Genomic DNA, 22,973 nt, shown 5'->3' with positions numbered 1-22,973 from the left:
TTTTTTCAACTGACCAAGGGATCAATTGGAGGCCACTTGGCCATTTTTTATCAATAAAAGATGTCTTCAATCTGGTGAAACCTACGGAATTAAGTTTTCAAATAGGATCCAAATTCTCATAACTTTAATCTTTTATGCTTCTAAACTCTATATAAACACCCTAAGTGCTCATAAAAATGAAGCAAGCATAACTGAAGCATATACAATCATATTGAGTTATTCTAGCAATCTAATTGCAACAAGTTTCTTTGTTTTTCACTCGTCATACTTGCACTCTATGGTGAATGAACTTTGAGTGTGGAACTTCAAACAGTCCAAGGACTACAGGATTTTCAATAACGTTAGCATCTTCCACACAAGTGAGAAGAACGGAGTTGACAACGGACGTTACTACTCATGGAATTCAATGTGTTAAAGGACTACTCATGGAATTCAATGTGTTAAAGGAGCAGATCACGTGAGGAGTGAACTCGTTGACTAGCAACAGTGGAGTTCAAGGAGATCATTCGGCGTGAGTCTGAATCAGAGGTAACTAGGTGATTTTTGGATTTAGAGTCTGGTGAATCCAATTGTAAACCATTTCTCATAGTGGATTTGATCATCTCTGGTCAAATTTGCACTCCATTTGTCACAAGCTCTCAGCAACTTGCAGACATTCCTACAAAGGGTGTCATCAAGATTGTGTTTGAGAATGCATTGTCCAAGTTGGGCGTTTCAAATATCCATGCACCAACTTAAGGGAGAGTGTTAGCAAATATGATAGCCACGATTTATGGAAGGACTTACTGTATTAGTAGAGATTTGATTATGCTATAGAATATGCTGTGATTTTATTTAGATTTGATTTTAATTTCCTTTCTTGTAATATGAACATGTGCTTTTTTTATCTATAAATACTAAAGCTGTGAATGAGTGATTCATCTCATTCAAGCCTTTAAACAATTCTCTCATTTTTCTTCTTTTTATATTTCTTCTAGTACTCTTTTTTGTTGGGTTCTTGGGAGAAATTGTAAATCCATGGATGAGATTGTTGATTTTTTGGACACTTTGAGAGTTTAGAGGCCCTATTAGGTCTTGTATTTTTCTGTGGGATGTGTTCCCCTTTTGAACGCCTTTTAATACATCTTTATTTATAAAAAAAAAAAGTGTGTGGATGTAACACCTATTCAACCCCTTGTCCCCCGGGTTTAGATTGGTTCATTCACATTCTATGACTATTAGAGCGTAGGGTTACGATCCTTATTCTTCAGATAGTTTTTCAATTAAAATGAAAATCATCAATCACAGTAAACTTCACTTGATCAAGTGCAGTCATGAGATGACATCTAATTAATGTAAGCATCAATACTAAATGCAAAGGCAGCTTAATGTCACGGACTTGAACCTTTTCAAGCTACCGTGCGGCCTTAGACACTTTCAAGCCCCCTTGAAGCGCTAAGTCAGCCTACCCGAGTGTGCTAGCTTAGTGAAGACTAAGGCTAGACAAGTGTTTTGCTTGCTTGGGTGTGTAGGAAGAGGTTAGGCAAGTGAGCAAGAGAGTTTGGAAATGTATAGAACTTGTATTGCTTGAGAGGAGAGATTACAACTTGGTTGCTTGGTGAGGAGCAAATGAACCCCCACCTCCAATTTATAGGCCTTTAGCCTTGCAAGAACATTCTAGATGTGTACAAATGTGTGGCCTAGATTTAGTATCTAGAATCCTCCAGAAATATCTACACAACTCTAGAACTATCTACTATGTACAAGACAAGTTGTATAGAATTCTAGAGAATTCTATACAACTCTAGACAAGTCTAGAAAAGGCTAGACAACTCCACACTAATCTAGAGAATTCCGGAAATTTCCATACTTGTGTAGAGAAGTCTAGAAAGCTCCAGTCCATGCAGGCTCCATGTCATCGTCTGCTGGGCGTCTGCGTGGCGCCTGCGTGGCATAGCCTCTTGGTAGCGGGGTGTGACATTAAGGTATAATCATAACAACAAAAACCGATTTATACTTTATGTTGAAAGCGAGAGAGAGAGAGAGAGAGAGAGAAAGAGAATATATGAAAACGTATCTCTTATTGAGAGAGTAATACAATAATACAATGGTGTTTATATAGGAGAAGCTACGGGAGTAGGTGAGTGGAAAACAAGTAAACCCTATACATAGTAATTTTGTACATGGTAATGAGGGGTAGGTGACAACTCATACAATACTAACTGTACATGCATGACAACTCATACAATACTATACAATGTGACAACTCATACAATACTGTACATCAGTTCAGTTGGTAACAAGCATCTCACCGGACTAGAATATAATTCCACAGAGTTAAATTCAAAACAAATACCTTTTGTATTGCTGTCCAAGAAGAACTGTACTTTTTGTGAGGCCTTGGGAAGACAGGTTGAGAATGGATAGCCCACAAATCTTCTGGTCTCTGAAAGTGGTAGAATATAAAGGCTGCTTCAGCCATTATTCAAAACCAAGGTTTATCCTTAATGGCACAATAAATTATAAAAAGAGTAGTAAGTAAACTATAATAAAATAAAAACATTCAGAGCCTAAACAGAACAATATAGACTGTCATTAAACATCCTATACAGTTATCGGTAGTTAAATAGAAGAAGAGGAGCAAACTTGGAATTCCGCATGAAACTTGCTTAAAAACTCTTTTAATCAAGTTTACGGTTGAATTGGTCTTATTTTATATTAATTTATGTTAATTTTCAGCTAGTATATCTTTATTTATGTTATATATATATATATTAAGAGCCAAGGTTATTATGATAATTTCAAGATTTGTGGGACATTGGTTACGACAATGGTCTATTTTCAAACATAGTCCTAGAAGAAATAAGATAAGGCCAATGGCACATGAAAATCTCTTTAACCTTTTTATTCAATAGAATTGAGTTCAAAAAAATTGATGATTGAGTTATCTGTGATGTAACCTAATCTTGGGGGTGAGTCCTTGGGAATTCGAACTAAGTCTCCTAAATTCAGAACCTTCAAATTTATTGTATTTTTATTAACAAGCAATGTGACCTCAATAGTCATCCTTTCCAATCTTAAAAATCCTACTTTAAAAAGTCTAAACCTTTCCTCCATCTAAAACTAGAACCCAGCAAACAAAAAAGGAAAAGGACAAAGAAAACTATTTAGGGATTATTGTTCACAGCCCCATAACAGCTCCCATTTCATCCCAAAACTATATCTATAGCCCTATTCCTTATTTCCTACTTTTAGCCTTTAATACAACAACCAAACTTCATAATTATTTACTGTCGAAAATTTTCCAACCACCAATTTTTGGAAATTCCAGCAACCTAACACAGAAACCCTTTCCTATGCTATTTGATTCACAAACCATACAAACTTTTATACCACATAATACCCCAACACTACAAGTTTTACATAATCTAAGCCAACCATATAGTACACAAACCTAACCATAGGCAGTATTATTAGATTTTACTAGTGTTGTCCCACATCACATCAGTGTGATGGTCATTCATATATACAAAATAATGGCACTGTCAACGATAGATCTGGACACTAGGATATTCTAAGATATAAATGCAAGTATACTGTAATATTTTTGCCCTGACACCTTAATATAGACATGAGGTTGTCTAGCTCCTAAGCCATCACATTTGCCAACTCACATGAACAAGTTCCGTGTACCATAAAACTAGTGATTGTTACACCTTAATATAGACTCATCCATTGACCAAATAAGTGAACTGTGTATAATCCAAAAACTATAAACGTCAGGAGAAGTGTCATGATGTTCTAAAACAATCGAAATAGACATCATATATACATATATGAGAGAATCTGAGTTCATTAGTCCATGTATTGCTAAGGTGGTAGCTCATGTGGCATCTTTAGCAAAACATGAAACATCATGGCATCTCCACAAAAGCCAACATATCACTCTTGCAACTCAACATGTGGCAATCTACAAAGGCATCTAGACAGACTATCACTTAACCAACCTAAAAGGCTCTACAGGGTGGCATCAAGATACTTTGGACAAGTAATTACTGTCACTGTCTCTATCTTAAGACGGTCTCAACTCTCAACCTCCAATTAGTCCAGAACACCTAGGATCTCCATCATCTTACTTGTAATATCTATAAAATCCATTTCATCCACAAGAACCAGCACTATGTATACACACACACACACACTAACACACAGCAAAAAGAGTACCTTACCAAGTTGGCATCAGGAAGTTCTCGAACAGCCTCATCAACATTATTGGCAGTAGCTTTGACCTGGAAAAAGTGAAGAGCATTTAAATGTAAAAAACAATAGATATTATTCTGATTCAAATTAAATTTGACTATTTAGAAATGACAAAATATCACTGGATTCTTATACTAGCATGTAAAATACAAATAAGGCACATGCAGTCATACTTCTAGTGCTAGATACAATTTCCATACATGAATGAGCATTTTCTTGAGTTCTTATGTTCATAATTGTTATTTCATGATTCTTTATAGTTCTACTGCACACTGGGAAGCATGGATACAAATATCGGACACAAATACAACACGAGATGGATATGGCCACAAGCCGAATCCTGAAACATTATGACAGGACACGCAGAATAATAAATATGTATTTTTATACATATGATCATAGATTATAGGACTAATATCACTCTTCATCAACCTAAAAATAAAAAAAAATCCACAAGTCACAATTAATAATGATCTATGGCAATAATTCTCTTAGTCAAGAAGAAGGATAAAAAAATAAAAAATAAAAAATAAAAAGGAGAGAGAAAATGGGCTGAAGTAGAATTTCTACTCTCTTTACAAAAGTTGAAACCCAAAATTAAAGACAAGATTGCAGTTGTAAATAGAAACAAAAATGATTTTGTTAGGAGAGGGAGAGAATCAGTTAAAGAAATAAATAGGAAGAATTAGGGTTTTGCTGTGGAAAAATAGGATTTTGTTGATAACAAATGAGAGAATCTATAGAGGAAGACGCAGGTTTTGATGGAAGGAAAAAGAAGGCAAAAAGATTAAATATATATAGTGAGGATTTTTTTATGCATAAGAAAGCTCCACTGTGTGTCCGTTTATTTAAGAACAAAAAAATCAAAAATATTTTTTGGTATGTCCAACATACGTTGGACAGTGTCTAACGCATGTCTGTGTCTGACACAGATATTTCAACCTTTTAGATCTGGCCATGCTTCCTAGATTGCATTTACATCCTTAAATGATAACATTCTCAAATAACTACTCTGGTTTTGGATGTTAAAATTACAAAAGGACATTTATGAGGAAGCTATTATTAAAAGAGGATAAAAAATGAAGAACTTAAGATCACAGTAAGCTTACACAAGACAATAACATTAAGGCCCTTTAAATTGAAGGAATTTTTTAGAGACAAACAAGAAGTACCACATACAGAGAATTTTATTTATTTATTTGTTAGAAACTCAGTATTTATAAATAGGGATGGAGAGAGTCACCATTCTTTCAAAAAATCTCTTCATTATTTATTTATTATTACATTTTTTTGAATTGGAAAGAAATAGAGAAGGAATATCATATAGTTTAGTTTATTTCTTTCCTACGATGGCGTCCCCAGAGATATAATATAGTGGATTTTAGAAGGAAAATTAGGAGTGACAAATAGAAATATTAATATGATAAAGGACATGCATGATGGGAATGTGACTCTACAAAGAAAAAACTATAAGCGAAACTAACAAATTTTCAGTTACTCTATGCTTACGTACGACCAAATTCTTTTACTTTGTTATGGATGAACAAACAGAACATATCTCATCTACCATGAGATTCCTTGAATATTTGATAATTGATATTGTTTTAATTGCTGAAGCTAGAATTGACGATTCCAAAAATTTAGGACAAAAACTGGATGTATAGAATGTAATTTAGCAAATCAAGATACACGGAGAAAATCAAGAGTCAAGAGTTATTATTATTATTATTATTATTATAGTTATTATTTGATAAGTAAAATTTAATTGAAAAGCGCTAAGAAAGCAGAGCACAATTGAAAAGCACTAAGAAAGTGGAGTGCAACCAGAATACAGTTGCACAAAAAATAGAACTAACTATACCCTCAAAGTATCGACAAAAGACAAAGGATACTTCACCAATGTACAATTCCACCCATGAACCCAAAAGAATAAAGAACAAAGAATTTAACCATCCCAATAGGAGTCTCCTACCCATCAAAAGATCTCCTATTCCTCTCCCGCCACAAGCCCCACCACAAACAAAGAGGAGCAGCTCTCAAAGCATCTCTAACTCGACTCCCCACTGCCCAACCTCTCCAAGTGTCGAGCATGCTCTTTGTGGAATCTGACATGACCCAATGAACACCAAAAATATTGGTCATCCATCCCTAGCCACATGACAATGCAAAAGGAGATGGTTCATTGCACATACAACACCAATTAACTAAAATATGATGTCTCCTCCTCAAGTTATCTAACATCAAAATCCTACCCAAAATTGTCATCCACCCAAAGAAAGCCAACTTCAGAGAAGCTTTTGGACACCGAATAGCCTTCCAACGAAAGATATGCCGTCAACCACCATGTATCTGTAGAAAGAGTGCACCTCCAACCTTCCTTCCCTAGGCCGAGTCCCCCCAATTACGTAGAAGGGTTTAAAGTAGCAGCAACCAACGATAAAATGAGAGAAAATCAATTAAGATGGTTTGACCATGTGTAATTGTTGAAATATCTGTATTATTATTATTTTTATTTTTATTAGCTGTTTTCAGCCTTTTATTAGGTGTTTTATGTAAGATCCCTATTATCATGGGATCACGTAGATAAAATTCCCATAATCATAGGATCGCGTAGATTTTGTCATAATTCCTGTTTTTCTTTGATTTGGTTTTCTTTCTTTGTACCATATTCTTATATATAAATATAGCTCTTGGCTCTCGGTTTGATTAAGCCAAAACCCAAAACTACTTCTTTTTGGTATCAGAGCACAACGAAAACCTTCGCCTCCCCATCTTCCTCCCTAACACCGCCACCTTCTCTCTCCCTCTCTCCATTTTCCCTCACCTCCGGCGCACCTTCATCTCCTCCCAGCCCTTGCGCCGGACCCCTTGGGTAACCCTATGTTTTTGACTCCTTTTTTAGGAGAATTCCCTTAGTTTTTTTTTATAACCTAATAGTCCTGGTGTTTGTTTTATTTGTGGGATGCCGGTGTTTGTTCAGCAGCATATTTGGAGGAAAGCGCTGATTTTTCCAGCCTTGTTTTTGTCTCTTTCCTCCTGCTTTGACGTGTGGACTAGCCTTATTTTGGTACTATAACTTATTCTAGTAGCCAAAAGGACACTTTATCCTCAGTCCAGCATACTTTATATTCGGCACATCATACTTTGGCACAGCGGGTTACTGATGTGCTCTTGAATGGGTGCAACTTCGTACTTGGTCCCATTCTCTTCAACTCTATATTGGAGGGAAAGGGAAAACTGGTTGGCTTTTGGGTCTAGTCAAGGAACCGGAAAAGAGGGATACTAAATACATTGCATGGGACATGGATAGGTGCACCATTCTGGGTTGGATCTTCAACTCAATGGAGGAGCGTATTTATGATATGTTCATGTTTCACACTTCCGTTTTTCGTCTGTGACAAGCCTTAACAAGACGTATGCCCATTCCCGCAATGACGCTCGTATCTTTTAACTCTATTAGGAGATTGCTCATACATCTCAGGAGACACTCAAGCTGTCAATATCAGAGTATTTTGGGTACTCCAGTCTAGGTGGGAAGAATTAGCACAGTATGAACCTCTCTCCAATTTCTCTAAAGAAGCTGCAACTATTTTGGTCAAGAGACTACACCGCCAGCATATCTACTAGTGTTTGATGAGTTTACTATCGAAGTATGATGCTCTTAGAACTCAGATCATAAACACCTCTCCTATGTCTGATTTATATGATGCCTTCGCTATTGTTGACCATGAGGAGCATAGACGTCGGATCTCTCAGCCAATAGCTTTACCAGAGACTCCGGTTGATCAGATGGCTCTTGCTGTTAATTCTAGACTTTCAGAGGGAAAGGTTATTTGTGAACATTCTGGAGCCACGGGTCATGTAAAGGATCGTTGCTTTAAGCTTCATCCCGAGCTAAAGCAGAATTTTTCTCACAATTGTCCTTCTAGCCGTGGCCGCACTGCCGCAGTAGCCGATACTATTGGTGGGTATACTACTCCACATAATTGTTGTCCCTCCTGCTTCAACTCTTCCCAGACCATCTTTTCAGTACTTCAATCAGTTACAGTCTTAGATTGGTCAGCGTTAGGAGCAGTTTGGAGCTTTATCTACCAGGGCTGGCTTTTCTATTCCCACGGTTACTATAGCTACAGGTACTCCTGCTTTTCATGTTAAAGCGGGAAAACCTACTTGGGTTCTGGATTCCGGAGCCAATGATCACATGTCTGGTGAGTTGTCATTCTTTTTGACTCCCATTGCCTCTGTTAATCAGGCTGTTAGTCTAGCCAATGGGTCAACCACCATTATTCGTAGTAAAGGAGATGTTTATATATCCCTTGATATTATTTTTCCATCTTTTCTTCACGTTCCTCACTTTGCATTTAATCTTCTATCTGTTAGCAAACTTGCCAAATCACTAAACTGTGCAGTGATTTTCTTTCCTCGTTATTGTGTTTTACAGGACTTGTTTTCGAAGAGGATTTTTGGTAGGGGATATGAGCACGATGGCCTCTACTATTACTTTAGGGATCCTCCACCGACACCTCCTCCACTTGCTTCAAGCCTTCAAGCCTCTAGTCTTCCAGTTTCTAGTTCTTATGATTTTTCTTTTCAGACTTTAAATCTATGGCATGCTCGCCTTGGGCATTTAAACTTTCAGTATTTATGTCTGCTTTTCCCTTCATTAATAACGGCTTGTAAGGATAATAATTTTCAAAGTGAGATTTGTGAACTTTCTAAACATACTAGAATCAGTTATATTTCTCATATGCATCGTGCACCTAGTATGTTTGATCTCTTACATTCTGATGTGTGGGGTCGTCCTCCCATTACTGCTTTTTCGGGGCATCATTATTATGTCACATTCATTGATGATTATTCCCGCTGCACAAGGGTATAATTACTTGAAAAGAAATCTGAAGTTTTTCCCTTGTTCACTCAATTTCTCCAAATGATCAAAACTCAATATAAAACTGTTATTAGGAATATTATGTCTGACAATGGTCATGAATATGTTTCCAATGAGTTTCGGTCACAACATAACCAATAGGGCATCCTTCATCAACTTACTTGTCCATATACCCCTGAACAAAATGTGTGGCAGAGCGTAAAAACCACCAACCAATGTCGGCTGTTTGATGTCTTTTAAGTGGTACGAATGTGCCAAAATCATACTGGCACATGGCGGTTCTTACTGCTAATTTTCTCATTAATCGTACCCCTAGTAGAGTATTAAATGATAAGGCCCCCTTATAAGTGCTTCAGCCTGATATTATCTTTTTCCATCATGCCTCAGGTGTTTGGATGTACATGTTTTTTTCAGAATCGTAGCCCTTCTCATACTAAACTTGATGACAAGGACTTTAAATGTATCTTTTTAGGATACTCTTCAGTGTCAAAAGGTTACCGGTGTTATGATCCTGTACATAAACACATGTATCACTCTCTTGATGTCACCTTTCATGAGTATACCCTTTTTTATAGTTCTAACACTATCTTGCAGGAAACTTCTACTCCCGATCAAGAGGCTTCTCCTCTTGCTCGTCCTCTTCCTATTTTTCAAGAAGAATCTTCTCGTGGTTTCCTCACCCCCTTTGCAGGTCCATTCTCGCCACCCTCGTGCTCCGCCTCCACTGCCTTCATCCTTCTCAGATACAGGTTCAGGTACATCTCCTCTCTCTCCTTTGCATTTCCCTAACCCTATTTCTGAGTCTCGGTATCCCACTCGAGACCGCAAACCCCCTGCTCGATTTGGATTCTCTTGTAGCACTGATCATCCTATTTCGCAATATATCTCTTATGATGGTCTTTCAAGGTCTTACCGAGCCTTTCTAGACAAACTTGATTCCATTTCCATTCCCAGAAATGTCTCTGGGGCTCTTCGGAATCCCAATTGGATGATGGTAGAAATGGATGCTTTGTAGCAAAATGAAACATGGGAGCTTGTATCTCTCCCTCCTGGTGAAAAGATTGTTTGTTGCAAATGGGTATTCGGTGCTAAATATCTGGCCGATGGCTGTATTGATCAGTATAAGGCCCGTTTGGTGACCAAAGGGTTTACTCAGATTCCTCGTAAAGACTTTAATGATACCTTCGCTCCAGTGGCTAAATTGACCTCAGTTTGTTTGCTTGTCTCCCTGGCTGCCTCTCACAATTGGCCTCTTCATCAGCTTGATGTGAAGAATGCTTTCTTTAACGGTGATTTTCTTGAGACTATTTATATGGATCCTCCACCTGGTGTTCGAGCTGAGGGGGAGTATGCTGGAAAGGTCTGTTGATTGCGGAAGTCTTTGTATGGGTTAAAACAATCTCTTAGAGCTTGGTTCAGCCACTTCAGTGATGTAATTCTTTCCATGGAGTTTGTTAGATGCCATTCTAACCATACATGTTTTATCTCTTGTTCCTCCACTAGTCGATGTATCATTCTTCTTGTCTATATTGATGATATCATCATTACTAGCAATGACATCCCTGGGATTGCTCAACTAAAGCTTCAATTGGCTAAAGCTTTTGATGCGAAAGACCTTGGGCAGCTCTGATATTTCTTGGGAATTGAGGTTGCTAGATCTAAGCAGGGTATCTCTTTATCGCAGAGGAAGTATGTCATAGATCTTCTTCGTGACACGGGTATGCTTAGGTGTAAAACTGCTTCGACTCCTGTGGATCCTAATATGAAGATCTCGGCTAAGTTTGGAGATCTCCTTTCTGATCCCTCGCAGTATCAGTGCTTGGTAGGAAGATTGATTTATCCTATCAACACCTGTCCTGATTTGGCTTTTGCTATTAATGTTGTGAGTCAATTTATGCATGCTCCTCGTATAGCTCATATGGATGCGGTATATCATATTCTTCGATATCCTAAGTCTTGTTGGATTATTCTATTCTTCTAGCACGCAGGTTGGGCTATCCTGTTTCAGTGATGCAGACTATGCTGGGTCCAAGACTGGCAGACGTTCCACATCTAGCTTCTGTACTTTCTATGGAGATCATCTTAGGGCACTTGTGAGATTCTCTGGCTTCGATCTTTCTTGGAGGAACTAGGGCTAAGTGAAAAACAATCCTCAGACTTGTTTTGTGATGATAAGTCAGCCATCATGCTTGCTTCAAATTCTGTTCTTCATCAGAGGACTAACAGATAGAGGTGGACATTCATTTTATCAAAGAGAAGGTTCATTCGGGAATTATCAAGCCATGCTTTGTTCGGTCCTCTAATCAGTCGACAGATGTGTACACCAAATCCGTTGGTCCATCTTTGCTTCATTCCTCGATTACCAAGCTGAGCTTAATTGATATCTCCACTCCAGCTTGAGGGGAAGTGTTGAAATATCTGTGTTATTATTTTTATTTTTTATTAGCCCTTTTCAGCCTTTTATTAGGTGTTTTATGTAAGATCCCTATTATCATGGGATTACATAGATAAGATCCCGTAATCTTGGGATCACGTATATAAAATCCCCATAATCATGGGATCATGTAGATTTTGGCATATTTCCTGTTTTTCTTTGATTTGGTTTCCTTTCTTTGTACCCTATTCTCTTGTATATAAATATAGCTCTTGGCTCTCGGTTTGAGTAAGCCAAAACCCAAAACTTCGTCTTTTGTAATGAAAACTACTAAGAACACCATTGAGGAAGAATGTTGTGATCCATATTGAGTATCAATGCTCTGGGAAGGAGAACCAGAAAACTAACGCGATTGAGATAATAAAGAAAGATATGATGGCAGTTGGGACTAAGGTTATGCTCTTAGAGCTGAATGGTAGAACAAGATACATGTAACCGACCCCAAATAGTTAGGAAAATCTTTCTGAGTTAATCTGAGTTGTAACATATATTTTTTTTGTTCCTCTACCCATTCAACACAAATCTTACCTTGGCAAAGTTTAAAAAAAAAAAAAAAAAGGATCTGCAGAGATGATTGCAATGCCCATATATTGACTACAAAGTCATCCATAAATTCATACATATTTACCATATGATGAGCTGAGAAATACCCCATAACACATTCTACATCTCCACCATGTGATATCTGTTGTAATTTTTTTTTTTTTTTTGTTCAAGATAATATTTTTCTCCACTTTGGAAATGCCGAATCCAGAGAAAATTAGCTAACAGGCTGCATTTTTGTAAATAATCTTGAAAAAGGAGATTTTATAAGGGATTTGTTGAAACTTCAAAGGTCTGAAGTTCTCTCAACTTTCAATATTTAAATTGGTCTAAAGAGACATTTTCCATTCTACATTAATAAACATGTTATTTTAACATTGCCTGAAAATTAAAAATGAAGTTTCGGTAACTCATACTTCTTTTCACAAGTTTTTAACACAATATTTTGAGCACTTAGACCAAGGATCGGTATTAAGCCCATACCTATTTGCAATAATCAGATGAAATAACAAAATAGTTCAAAACGAGATTCCATGGTGCATGATGTTTGTAGATGACATTGTGCTCTTGGATAGCTCTAAAGAGAACTTAACAATAAAAGTAGAGAGGAGGAGAAATGCTCTAGAATCGAAAGGATTGAGAAATAATCAGAACTAAAACTCAGTATATGGAGTGTCCGTTTAATAAAGAATCGGACATTGATAATATATGATAACACTAAACCAAAAGATTACTCAAAAAACCAATTTTGTTATCTAGGATTGATAGTACAAAATGATGGAAAGATAGATAGTCATACAACTAGTAGAATTGGAGCGGGTTCAACAAAATAGAGACAAGCTAGTGGGATATTATGTGACAAAAGAATTACCCATTACACATAGGCTAAAAGGAAAATTCTATAGAACCGTTATTAGACCAACTATGTTGTATGGAGTGGAATGTTGGGATCAAAAAAAGAAACAAGAACAACGCCTTCATGTAGCGGAAATGAGAATGTTAAGATGGATGAGGGGAGTTACTAGAAGAGATGAAAGTGTAAGAGCGAAATTAGGTGTGGCACCCATTGGAGAGAAAATTAGAGAAAGTAGACTTGGATGGCTTGGACAACTACATCAGATGGTTTGAGTGACGCACCGCTCGAACCAGGAATATTAGTTGTAATATAAGGTAAGAGACGGGGAGGGCGACCAAAAATAACATGGGATGAGGCTACTAAAAATGACTTTTAAAACGTTAATATAGTAGGTGCAATGGCATGTAATAGAAAATATTGGAGAGAGAGAATTCATGCGGCTGACCCCATCCATATGGGATTAAGGCAAGGATGATGGTGATGATGACGTGTTGACAAATTTCTGTTTTCATGTCTCAGTAAGTTCCACTCAATAATTCCAATTTTTTTCCCAACTTCCCATGGTTTTCTTTTCAAACCAAACAACATATCTCTTTCACTAAAACAAGTGGCATTACACCGTAAGAAAATCCAAACACCGAGTAGTATCAAGTTCTCAATCAGCGTAATCTAAAAAAGAACACTTGATTTTTAGTGGAATAGAATGCGAAAACAAACTTTTAAGTGACAATTACTGAAACCGGCACGACAAGAGTTGGGCATCACCATTATGATTACGCCCACATGTGATCATTCATTCCATAAAAATTTGAATTATAAGAATCCATAGAAGTTTTAAAATATTATGAAGAACCTATACCAACTTAGCACTTTGTTCCTCTGTTTTCTCTGAGAGGCGGTTTCTTAGGGGTTCCACATGATCACTTCCATCTAGTTGGACACCAATGAAATATTGAAGTTCACCCTGAAAATATCTCAAGGGACTTAAATTTTTTGAGAGGGAAAGTGCATGTAATAAACTCAAAAGATAACGGATAGACACCTTTTGATCACGCATGGGCTGCAAGTGGAATAAATTCCAGAATTTCTTCCCTGCAAATTTGTATTTAGTATTCCCAAGCTCATCAGCAACATGATTCTTTAATTAAAGCAGTACCATAGTTTTTACTACATATGCAGCACCAAAATATTTAAAGCAAGGACTAACCACTCTTAGTGTAGTTTATCAACTGTACAGTGATTTCCCTTTGCTCTCTGATAGCATTTCTTATCTTTGAGACAGTTCCTTGATCTGTTTCAGGTCCTTGAAGAAATCTGCATGCTCAAATAAACACAGAAAATAATGGAGGTGGCCTAAGTTCAAGATTTCATGACACAAAATGCCATGGCAGTGTGAAAAAATAAAAAATTCTACTGAATTGACAGAGAATTCAGAGATACGTATGACCGAAACTATGAAATTAGAAAAATGGTCACCACCATTAAATCGTAGATGCAGATCATGAGCAGATCGATATTTGACCCTTCAACCTGTGAACCTCAAGTTAATAGATCTGCCTACCATCAATAATAGAAATGTGCAACAGTTAAGATCAGTGGTACAACTTCAGGACTCTATATGGGAAAACGACATGAGTTTGGTTCAGTAAAGAAATACATACAAGATCACGCATCATCAATGAAACAGGATGAACTTTCAGTAGAAATAATTAGCTGATCTGACAGAGAATCCAGAGACATATATGACCGGAACTATGAAACAAGAAAAATGGTCACCACCATTAAATGGTAGATTCAGATTGTTGAAGGATTTAAATATTAAAGTTACACCCTCTCTGATAACTTAAGCTTTTAGTGTATATGGTTGTTAACATGGTATCAGAGCCAAAGATCTAGACTCTAGAGTTCAAACCTCACGTCATCCTAATAATTAAAAATTGAAACACGTGGTGGACCAAAACAAGAGCACGCGTGAGGGGGTGTGTTGAAGGAGTTAAATATTAAAGTTACACCCTCACCAATAGCTTAAGCTTATAGAGTAGATGGTTGTTAACACAGATCATAAGAAGATCAATAGTTGTTCCGTCAACCTGTGAACCCCAAGTTAATATATCTGCCTAACATCAAATTAGAAATGTGCAACAGATAAGATCAGTAGTAGAACTTCAGGACTCTATATGGGAAAAGGACATGAGTTTGGTTTAGTAAACAAAGACATAAAAGATCATGCATCATCAATGAAACAAGATGAACTTTCAATAGAAAGAATTAGGTAAGAATTAAAATCCATACCGGCAGTTTCTTCCTAAAATTTCTTCACGCGTATACTCGGTCAATTCAAGAAAGCTATCTGATGCAAATATCTGCACATTGAGGAACATATTGTCACTTCAAGATATAATATGCATCTAATTGGACATTGAACAGGGAGCATGTTTGCAAAGCAAAATGAAAAACCTTTCCGTGCTAGCGTTGATGAGATACTAAAAAAGATATGTACTAACACAGAATGCACAATGAGTAAGTTTAAAAATGCCCAGTGTAGATGAAAATACAGATTCAAATAAATAATAACTATTCTTTATATAACCAAATATGTTTTATAGAATTGCGGATACTGAAAAGCAACAAAACAAGATGAGATGAGCTAAAACATGTCCTGATAGCGCAAGCGATCAGCAGTCCACAACAAATAACTACTTCAGGAGGTATAAGCTGTGATGCTTGTGAAACTAAAATATACGTTGGCATGCAAGATAAATTAAAATGTTCACAATGGAGACAGACATTGTATCTCTAGAAAAAGAATCACAAATTGAACTTTCTGACAAAATGTATGCCATAGATTTACTATTTTTAATGCGTGTATAATCCTTTTTGTAAATAATGGGAAAGTAAAATACAACAGTAAAAACTACCAAATTTCAGCTTTTTTTTATCTTTATTTACACTCCAAAAAACAAAGATATATCTTACAATTGGGTTGTCAGGAAGTCTAGGATCTGTTATCACAAAATTCTTTTCAATGCGTTCCAATGTGGTTGCTAGGTCAATTCCTTGACGAATATCCCTTTCTCTGTCAGTATGGTCCCAACTGTCAGAGCGCTCTATGTCTTTAGTCATCAAAACCTCTGGCTCAATACTTGGTAGATTTTCATGCTTCCCTGTGTAGCTTAGAGATCTCCCTTTAAACCTGCAGAAGATTAAATCACAACTTATGTAAGAACTGATACTTTCCAGGAGTAATCTACTACGCATTCATCAAGTGTATGTTGATAGTTGAATAAGACATTTGACTAATGAAATTCTGAGCATTAGAATGTTGAGGAGATGGAAAAAGTGGTAGGTAAGACAGAGTCTTAACAAATGCTAACACGGCATGAAAAACTTTTATGCAGTTTCATCATAGGTGGCTACAAATCTTAACAAAATATACAATGGTTCAATTCCACCTAAATAGTAGGAGCAAGTCGTTGCTTCAGGTAATACGTGTCTCCATGCTTCCTCTTCTACACCTTGGATCATTGATTCAGGGGCATCCGATCACATGACAGGTAATCCATCACTTCTTTTTGATATTTCTCATATTTTCTCACCATCGGTTGTTACTATAGCGAATGGTGCCAAATCACCTGTTCATGGAATTGGTACCTTCCGCACTTCGGGTCTCACTTTTTCATCAGTTTTATATATCCCTCAATTTTCATTCAATTTATTGTCAATTCGCAAAATCATATCAGATTTAAATTGCTCAGCTAGTTTTTCTCCTTCCCGTTGTGTCTTTTAGGATCTCAAGATGAAGAAGACGATTGGTGGGGGGTTTGAGAAGGATGGTCTTTACTACTTCCAGGCAACTACTGCTCCGATAGCTTTACATTCCACCTCCTCTTCAGCTTACCAGTGGCATTGTCGGCTTGGACATCCCTCTTCAAATAGTCTTTGAGACTTGGTCCCTTCTTTAGTTGATTTTGCTAAGTTTAATTGTACTACTTGCGAACTTAGTAAACATGGGCTACTTTTAAGTCTTGTTTTGATAATAAAAGTTTAAAACCTTTTGAGTTAGTACATTCGGATGTTTGGGGACCAGCTCGTACTACTAGTTTATTTGGTGCTCGTTATTTTGTGTCATTTATAGATGATTATTCACATTTAACTTGGGTTTATATTCTTAAAGATAGATGTCAAGTATTATTTGTTTTTCAATCCTTTTATGCTGAAATTCAAAATCAGTTTGATGCAAAATTACTTGTTCTTAGTACTGACAATGCCTTTGAATATAAACTTAATGTTTTTCTCCTTGAATTGAGGGGCATTATCCATCAAACATCTTGTGTTGATACCCCTCAACAAAATGGAGTTGCTGAACGGAAGAATGGCCCACTCCTAGCCATCGATCGTGCATTAATAATTCTAATACATGTTCCAAAACATTTTTGGGCAAATGCAGTTCTGGTTGCTGCTTCTATTTTAAACCGCATGCCTTCTAGCGTTCTGCAAAGAAAATCACCCTTCCAAATGATATTTCCTGACAAAAACCCTTTTTCCATTCCTCCAAATGTGTTTGGGTGTGTCTGTTTTGTTTATAATTTAAGCCCGGGACGAGACAAACTTGATCCTTGTGCTCACAAATGTATTTTCTTAGGTTATTCTCGCACTCAAAAGGGATATAAATGTTACAGTCCAACTCTTCGTAAACAATTTGCGTGTTTAGATGTAACTTTCTTTGAGGATGTTCCCTATTATTCCGAGGAAGGCAGTCGTTTGGAGGACTCTATTCTTCAAGAGTCTGTTCTTCCAACTCCAGTTTTTGATTCCGACATCCCACCAGCTCTTCGTGTCTATGCTCGTCACTGGAAAAGAGTAGTTAATCATGTTCCAATAACTGAAGTAGTAAACCCAGCCTTGCCACTTCCACCGGTAGCTTCAACGCCTGGAGATTCTTCCATCTCTCCGGACTCTGATCTTGATCAATCTATTGTTGTTCGGAAAGGTAAACGGTCTTGTACCAATCACCTTATCTCCAATTTTGTATCGTATAATAAATTGTCACCCCCTCCTTTCAAGCTTTTTCTTTGTCATTATCCTCTATTGCTCTTCCTAAGTCCTACAGGGAGGCACTTTCTCATCCAAGGTGGAGGAAAGCTATGGAAGAAGAAATAAATGCTTTAAAATTGAATCATACTTGAGACCTTGATCCGAAGCACTCAGGTTGTTGACCGTCTCAAAGCTCGACTTGTTGCTAAAGGCTACCACTCAGACTTATGGCCTTGATTATACTGAGACATTCTCTCCTGTGGCCAAACGAAATTCTGTTAGTGTGATAATCTCTCTTGTAGCTAATCTAGACTGGTGCCTTTCTGCACGGTAACCTTACTGAGACAGTCTATATGACTCAACCACCTAGGTTTAAGTATAAGGGGGAGTGTGTGTGTCATCTCAAGAAGTCTATCTATGGCCTCAAACAGTCCCCTCATGCATGGTTTGATAAGTTCAATAAAGCAGTGGTAGCTCATGGTACGACAAGAATCCAGGCTAACCACTCTTTTTTTTAAGAAAACGAAACGTGGTATTGTGATTCTTGTGGTGTATGTAGATGATATCGTTATCACCGGCAGTGACAAAGATGGGATACAAGTTCTAATCCATCACTTGAGTTCTAGCTTCCTTACTAAGGATTTGGGCAAACTTCGGTATTTTCTAGGAATTGAGGTCGCTCGGTCGAAGGCTCTTTCTCAGCGGAAGTATACTCTTAATCTCTTATAAGATACTGGATATCTTGGTTCGAAACCTGTAGCTACACCCATGGAGACTAATGTAAAACTTAAGGTGGATGATGATGACCCACTCAATGATCCAGAGATGTATCGGGGACTTGAAGGTAAACTTATTTACCTCACAATCACTCGTTTAGACATCTCCTATGCAATCAATGTTATGAGCCAGTTCATGACCAGTCCTCGGGTACCTCACATGGAAGCAGTTATACGCATCGTGAAGTATCTCAAGGGTGCTCCGGACGTGGTTTGCTTTATCGATCTTCTGGACATCTTCGGATTGAGGGATACACAGATGCAGATTGGGCCGGTTCTCCTTCTAATCGACGGTCCACCACGGGTTACTGCACCTTCATAGGAGGAAATCTAGTAACTTGGAGGAGTAAGAAACAGTCAGTTGTGGCTCGTTCCAGTGCTGAAGCAGAGTATCGTGCCATGGCACACACTGCCTGTGAACTTACTTGGTTGAAAACTCTTTTACAGGAATTTGGGATTTCAATCCAGTACCCAATTCCTCTCCATTGTGACAATCAGGCAGCTATTCATATTGTTAACAATCCAGTCTACCACGAGAGTACTAAACACATTGAAGTAGATTGCCATTTTATTCGATTTAAAGTTGACTTGAATGAGATTGTTACACCTTTTGTTCCTTCTGGTAAACAGCTGGCAGACATTCTTCACTAAGGCGCTTCCCAAGAACTTTATTGATTCCATATGTAGCAAGCTGGGAATTATTGGCATTTACTCTCCAGCTTGAGGAGGAGTGTTGTACAATATTGTATGAGTTGTCACACGCGTACAGTTAGTATTGTATGAGTTGTCACCTACCCCTCATTACCATATATAGAATTACCATATATAGGGTTTACTTATTCTCCACTCACGTACTCCCGTAGCTTCGCCTATATAAACACCATTGTATTATTGTATTACTCACTCAATAAGATATAAGTTTTCATATATTCTCTTTCTCTCTCTCTCGTTCAACAGCTTCCAAATATATGGAGAATTTCGGGTAAGTCTCAAAATTTTAGAAGAGTACAATAGTAACAATACCAGATACCATATAATGTAGATGACATAAATTAATGGCTTCAAATTTTAAAACAATATGGAGAAAAATTTTGTTCTTGTAAAGGAGGCACGAGAAAGCTAAGTAGTCACTAAAAGCATCCTTGAAGTACCTCTTAAATAATAGCATAAAACCTAACGAGAAAGGAAAATAAGAACTAATCTTTCCCAGAAACCTCCATAAAGAGTCAAAGTGGTACTTATCATAGGCATTGTACCCATCTTCCGTGTAGCAGTATCTTATCATATATCGGTGAAGTATACTGTCGGATACAATCAAGATATAAATCATTTTACAGTTTTATTAGACCATTTTTTTTTTCCCAATAGCTATTTGAAAGAGAATGCAATTGATTAAAGTTCCAGAAACAACAACCAGAGTAAGACTCGATTGCCAAAGCTCGGGTTGTGCAGGCTCACCTGTTCGACGAAATCTGGAACCTTAGCTTAAGCTTACCACAAGCTCAAGTAGCTCGCAAGCCCATCTTGGCTCAGTTCAGAAAGGTTGAGGTTGAGGTTGAGTTTCACATTTACAATTTTTATGTTTTCATTTGATGGAAGTTTGATGTTAAAAAAAGATGTAACAAAAGTGAAGTATGATACGACATCTCATGTTTAGTGTAAATTTTTGTCCACACAATTATTTTTTTCCTTCTCCAAGATGTTGGGATTATAATGACATAGTAGTGCCATAGTAGCCTTGACTTCTGAAACCTGAAATTAATGAATTACCATGAAATATTGAAGAAGTTACATGTCATCCATCATAGGCGGTGTATTCACAGTCAAACTGAGTTGATCTTAGTCATGTTTGGTTTTGATTCATCATTCATTTAAAAAAATTGTTTTTAACAAATCTAAAAGTCCGCTAAGCCTGAAAATGATGATGAAAATGATTACAACAACAATGACGATGATGAAGATCAACCAAACCTTAGGGGGTGAAACTAAGTAATTAAGATGATGATTCTTGGTGACCGGATTTTGTTGTTTTACATACAACCAGCCCTTCATTTCTATACTTTTCATTCCACAACCCTATTTCCATAATATATACTGGTTTTCTACCATTTTGGCCCTTGATTTAAGCTATGGTCGATACCTCTCTTAATATAATCCTTTTTAGAAGATATGGTTGATAGCTGCCTTAATATTACAATGGAACAATGGAAACATTAATAAAAAGAACTCACCCCATTAAAGAAACGCGTCCTGATTTTCTAGATATTTTGACAGTCTCCTGGAAAGAGCTTGTGCGAGATACATAACTTCTAGAATCCAATTGAGGGGTTTGGGGTGCACTTATATTCTCAGTATCAGCAGATTTAGGCAGAACATAGTCAAGGTTGAAATTCTCCTCCACTTCATGCTTGCCGGTAGCATCATGATTTACAGACTGACTGTGAGATTTTGGATGCTTTATAGTTTGGACAACTTCTGTGATGGAACTTAAGGCCTTCTCCTTCTGCCGAGCTGATACACGAAAGTAATGAAGGTGAAAAAAAGTAGGCAGAGTCCTTCATGAAACCAAATTTGTTCTTTTAGCTTACCGTCATAGCGGATTAACGACTTAGACAACCCATTCGGCCGTAACGCTTTGTCATTCACACCTTCCGTGTATTTGCTGACCTCAACCTGCATTCTGCATAAAGAGAATTGGACATATCAAATGAACACTAGATTCTAATCAGATCTGCAAGGCACTGTGCAGAAAAGTACCTACTACTGTATCAGAACATATACCAAAATTAGATGATAATTGTACCAGTAGTTACCCCTATTAATTCCAATTAATTGACATAGTCATGACAAAAATCAAGGCAAGATGGGTTACAAGAAAAATAAATCCATAAAAGCATTCAGAGAGTTAAATTAAGATTATATTTTTCAATAACAGATTAAAGATCATTGACCCTAGACTTTGAAATTGTTGATCATATGAGATGCATCCAGTGGAGAACATGATCCAAACAAGTATCTGCTGCACTAGCAAAGTAAACAAAGAAGAACAACAAACCTGGAAATTTTGGTTTTAGAAAACATAGTTATGTTAGCTTCACGTCAGGAGAGTTTCATTGCAATTTGAAGTATGAATAATTACCAAAAAAAAAGTAAATGAAGGGTCCATTTGAATAAATACAGTTACTTTAATCCAACACACATTCGCTCTATTATCTCTTAATTACCAAAAAAAATGTCAAGGATTTGAGGTTGACGCAATCAGATAAGTTCATGAATCTTGGAACTCATCTGGTTTTCGTTCATATTCTCACTTTGTGAATTAAGAATATTTGTTAGTGTTTACAATCTACTTCGATCACTTCATCTTCAAAGAATGACAGTGATCAGGGGCAGAGCCAGGAATTTGGTTTAGGGGGGGCATGTTAACACTGACAAAATAATTTTTTTCCAAACAGGCAGAAAATATAATAGCGTAACAATAGTGCATTAGAATAAGTGAAAAAAAAAAAAAAAAAGGTTGTTGTACATAAATTATGCATGAGTGCAAGGAAAAAGAAATTTTTAAGAAGAAAATGAAATAAAAAGAAAAAAATATGAGAGAATTTTGAAGGAAAAAATAGGTTCTAATTGTAGAAAGAGAATGCAAAAGTTTTTGAAGATGACAAAAAGAAATTTGAAGAATAAGAAGGAAAAGGAATAAAGAATTAAAGGCGTTTTTAAAAATAGATAATTTTATGGGGGTACTTTAAAAATATTTACAAATTATACGCATAAAATAAAAATTTGTGGATTCAGGGGCAGAGGGGCCATTTTTTTATTATTATTATTATTTTTGGTGGTTTTGGGGGGGGGGGCGGGGGGGGGGATGTATAGAAAAAATATATATAAAAAAATTCTTACAAATTTATGTATAGAAAAAATATATATAGAAAAATAAATCTAGTTGGCCAGCATTGGGCAGGGTGGAATCTGCTGGCTCCGCCCCTGACGGTGATGAGGTTCAATCCACATCAAAACCATAACATTTTCATCTTTCATTATTCAGGTTCCATCATCCACAATAACAGAAATAGAAAGAAGATTACAAAAACTCAACCAAGTTGGTTGCTTCATGTGCAAAAAAAGAGAATTAACTGCACCAAGGCCAAAAAGAGCGATTCAATAGGAAGTATGCAGTGACCACGTCCCCAATGAGGGGACGGA

At 36.9% G+C, this 22,973-nt stretch overlaps 1 protein-coding gene across 6 annotated transcripts in view; it reads right to left on the bottom strand.

Annotated features, from left to right (window-relative positions):
• The window catches only part of LOC132300856 (phototropin-2), a 78,505-nt gene that overhangs the window by 52,807 nt on the left and 2,725 nt on the right, over positions 1–22,973 (bottom strand). For 5 of the 6 annotated variants that reach the window (XR_009480604.1, XM_059798111.1, XM_059798115.1 and 2 more), the window contains exons 5-13: positions 21,359–21,450; positions 21,002–21,281; positions 15,937–16,153; positions 15,253–15,323; positions 14,168–14,274; positions 14,003–14,052; positions 13,820–13,924; positions 4,209–4,268; positions 2,336–2,425 (exon numbers count right to left, since the gene is read on the bottom strand). Coding sequence is in view for 5 of the 6 variants with exons in the window: in XM_059798111.1 (XP_059654094.1) it covers positions 2,336–2,425; positions 4,209–4,268; positions 13,820–13,924; positions 14,003–14,052; positions 14,168–14,274; positions 15,253–15,323; positions 15,937–16,153; positions 21,002–21,281; positions 21,359–21,450 (1,072 nt within the window). In the remaining variant the exon portion in view is untranslated. The remainder of the gene's footprint in view (positions 1–2,335; positions 2,426–4,208; positions 4,269–13,819; positions 13,925–14,002; positions 14,053–14,167; positions 14,275–15,252; positions 15,324–15,936; positions 16,154–21,001; positions 21,282–21,358; positions 21,451–22,973) is intronic. The other variant, XM_059798114.1, reaches the window with a different exon arrangement.

The sequence above is a fragment of the Cornus florida genome, unplaced genomic scaffold (genome assembly GCF_030987335.1).
Source record: "Cornus florida cultivar Cherokee Brave unplaced genomic scaffold, ASM3098733v1 CherokeeBrave_3.0.0_Hap2_Chr03, whole genome shotgun sequence".
NCBI classification, from domain to species: domain Eukaryota; kingdom Viridiplantae; phylum Streptophyta; class Magnoliopsida; order Cornales; family Cornaceae; genus Cornus; species Cornus florida.
Note: the sequence above shows the minus strand (reverse complement) of the source record. Positions and strands in the feature narration are given on the sequence as shown.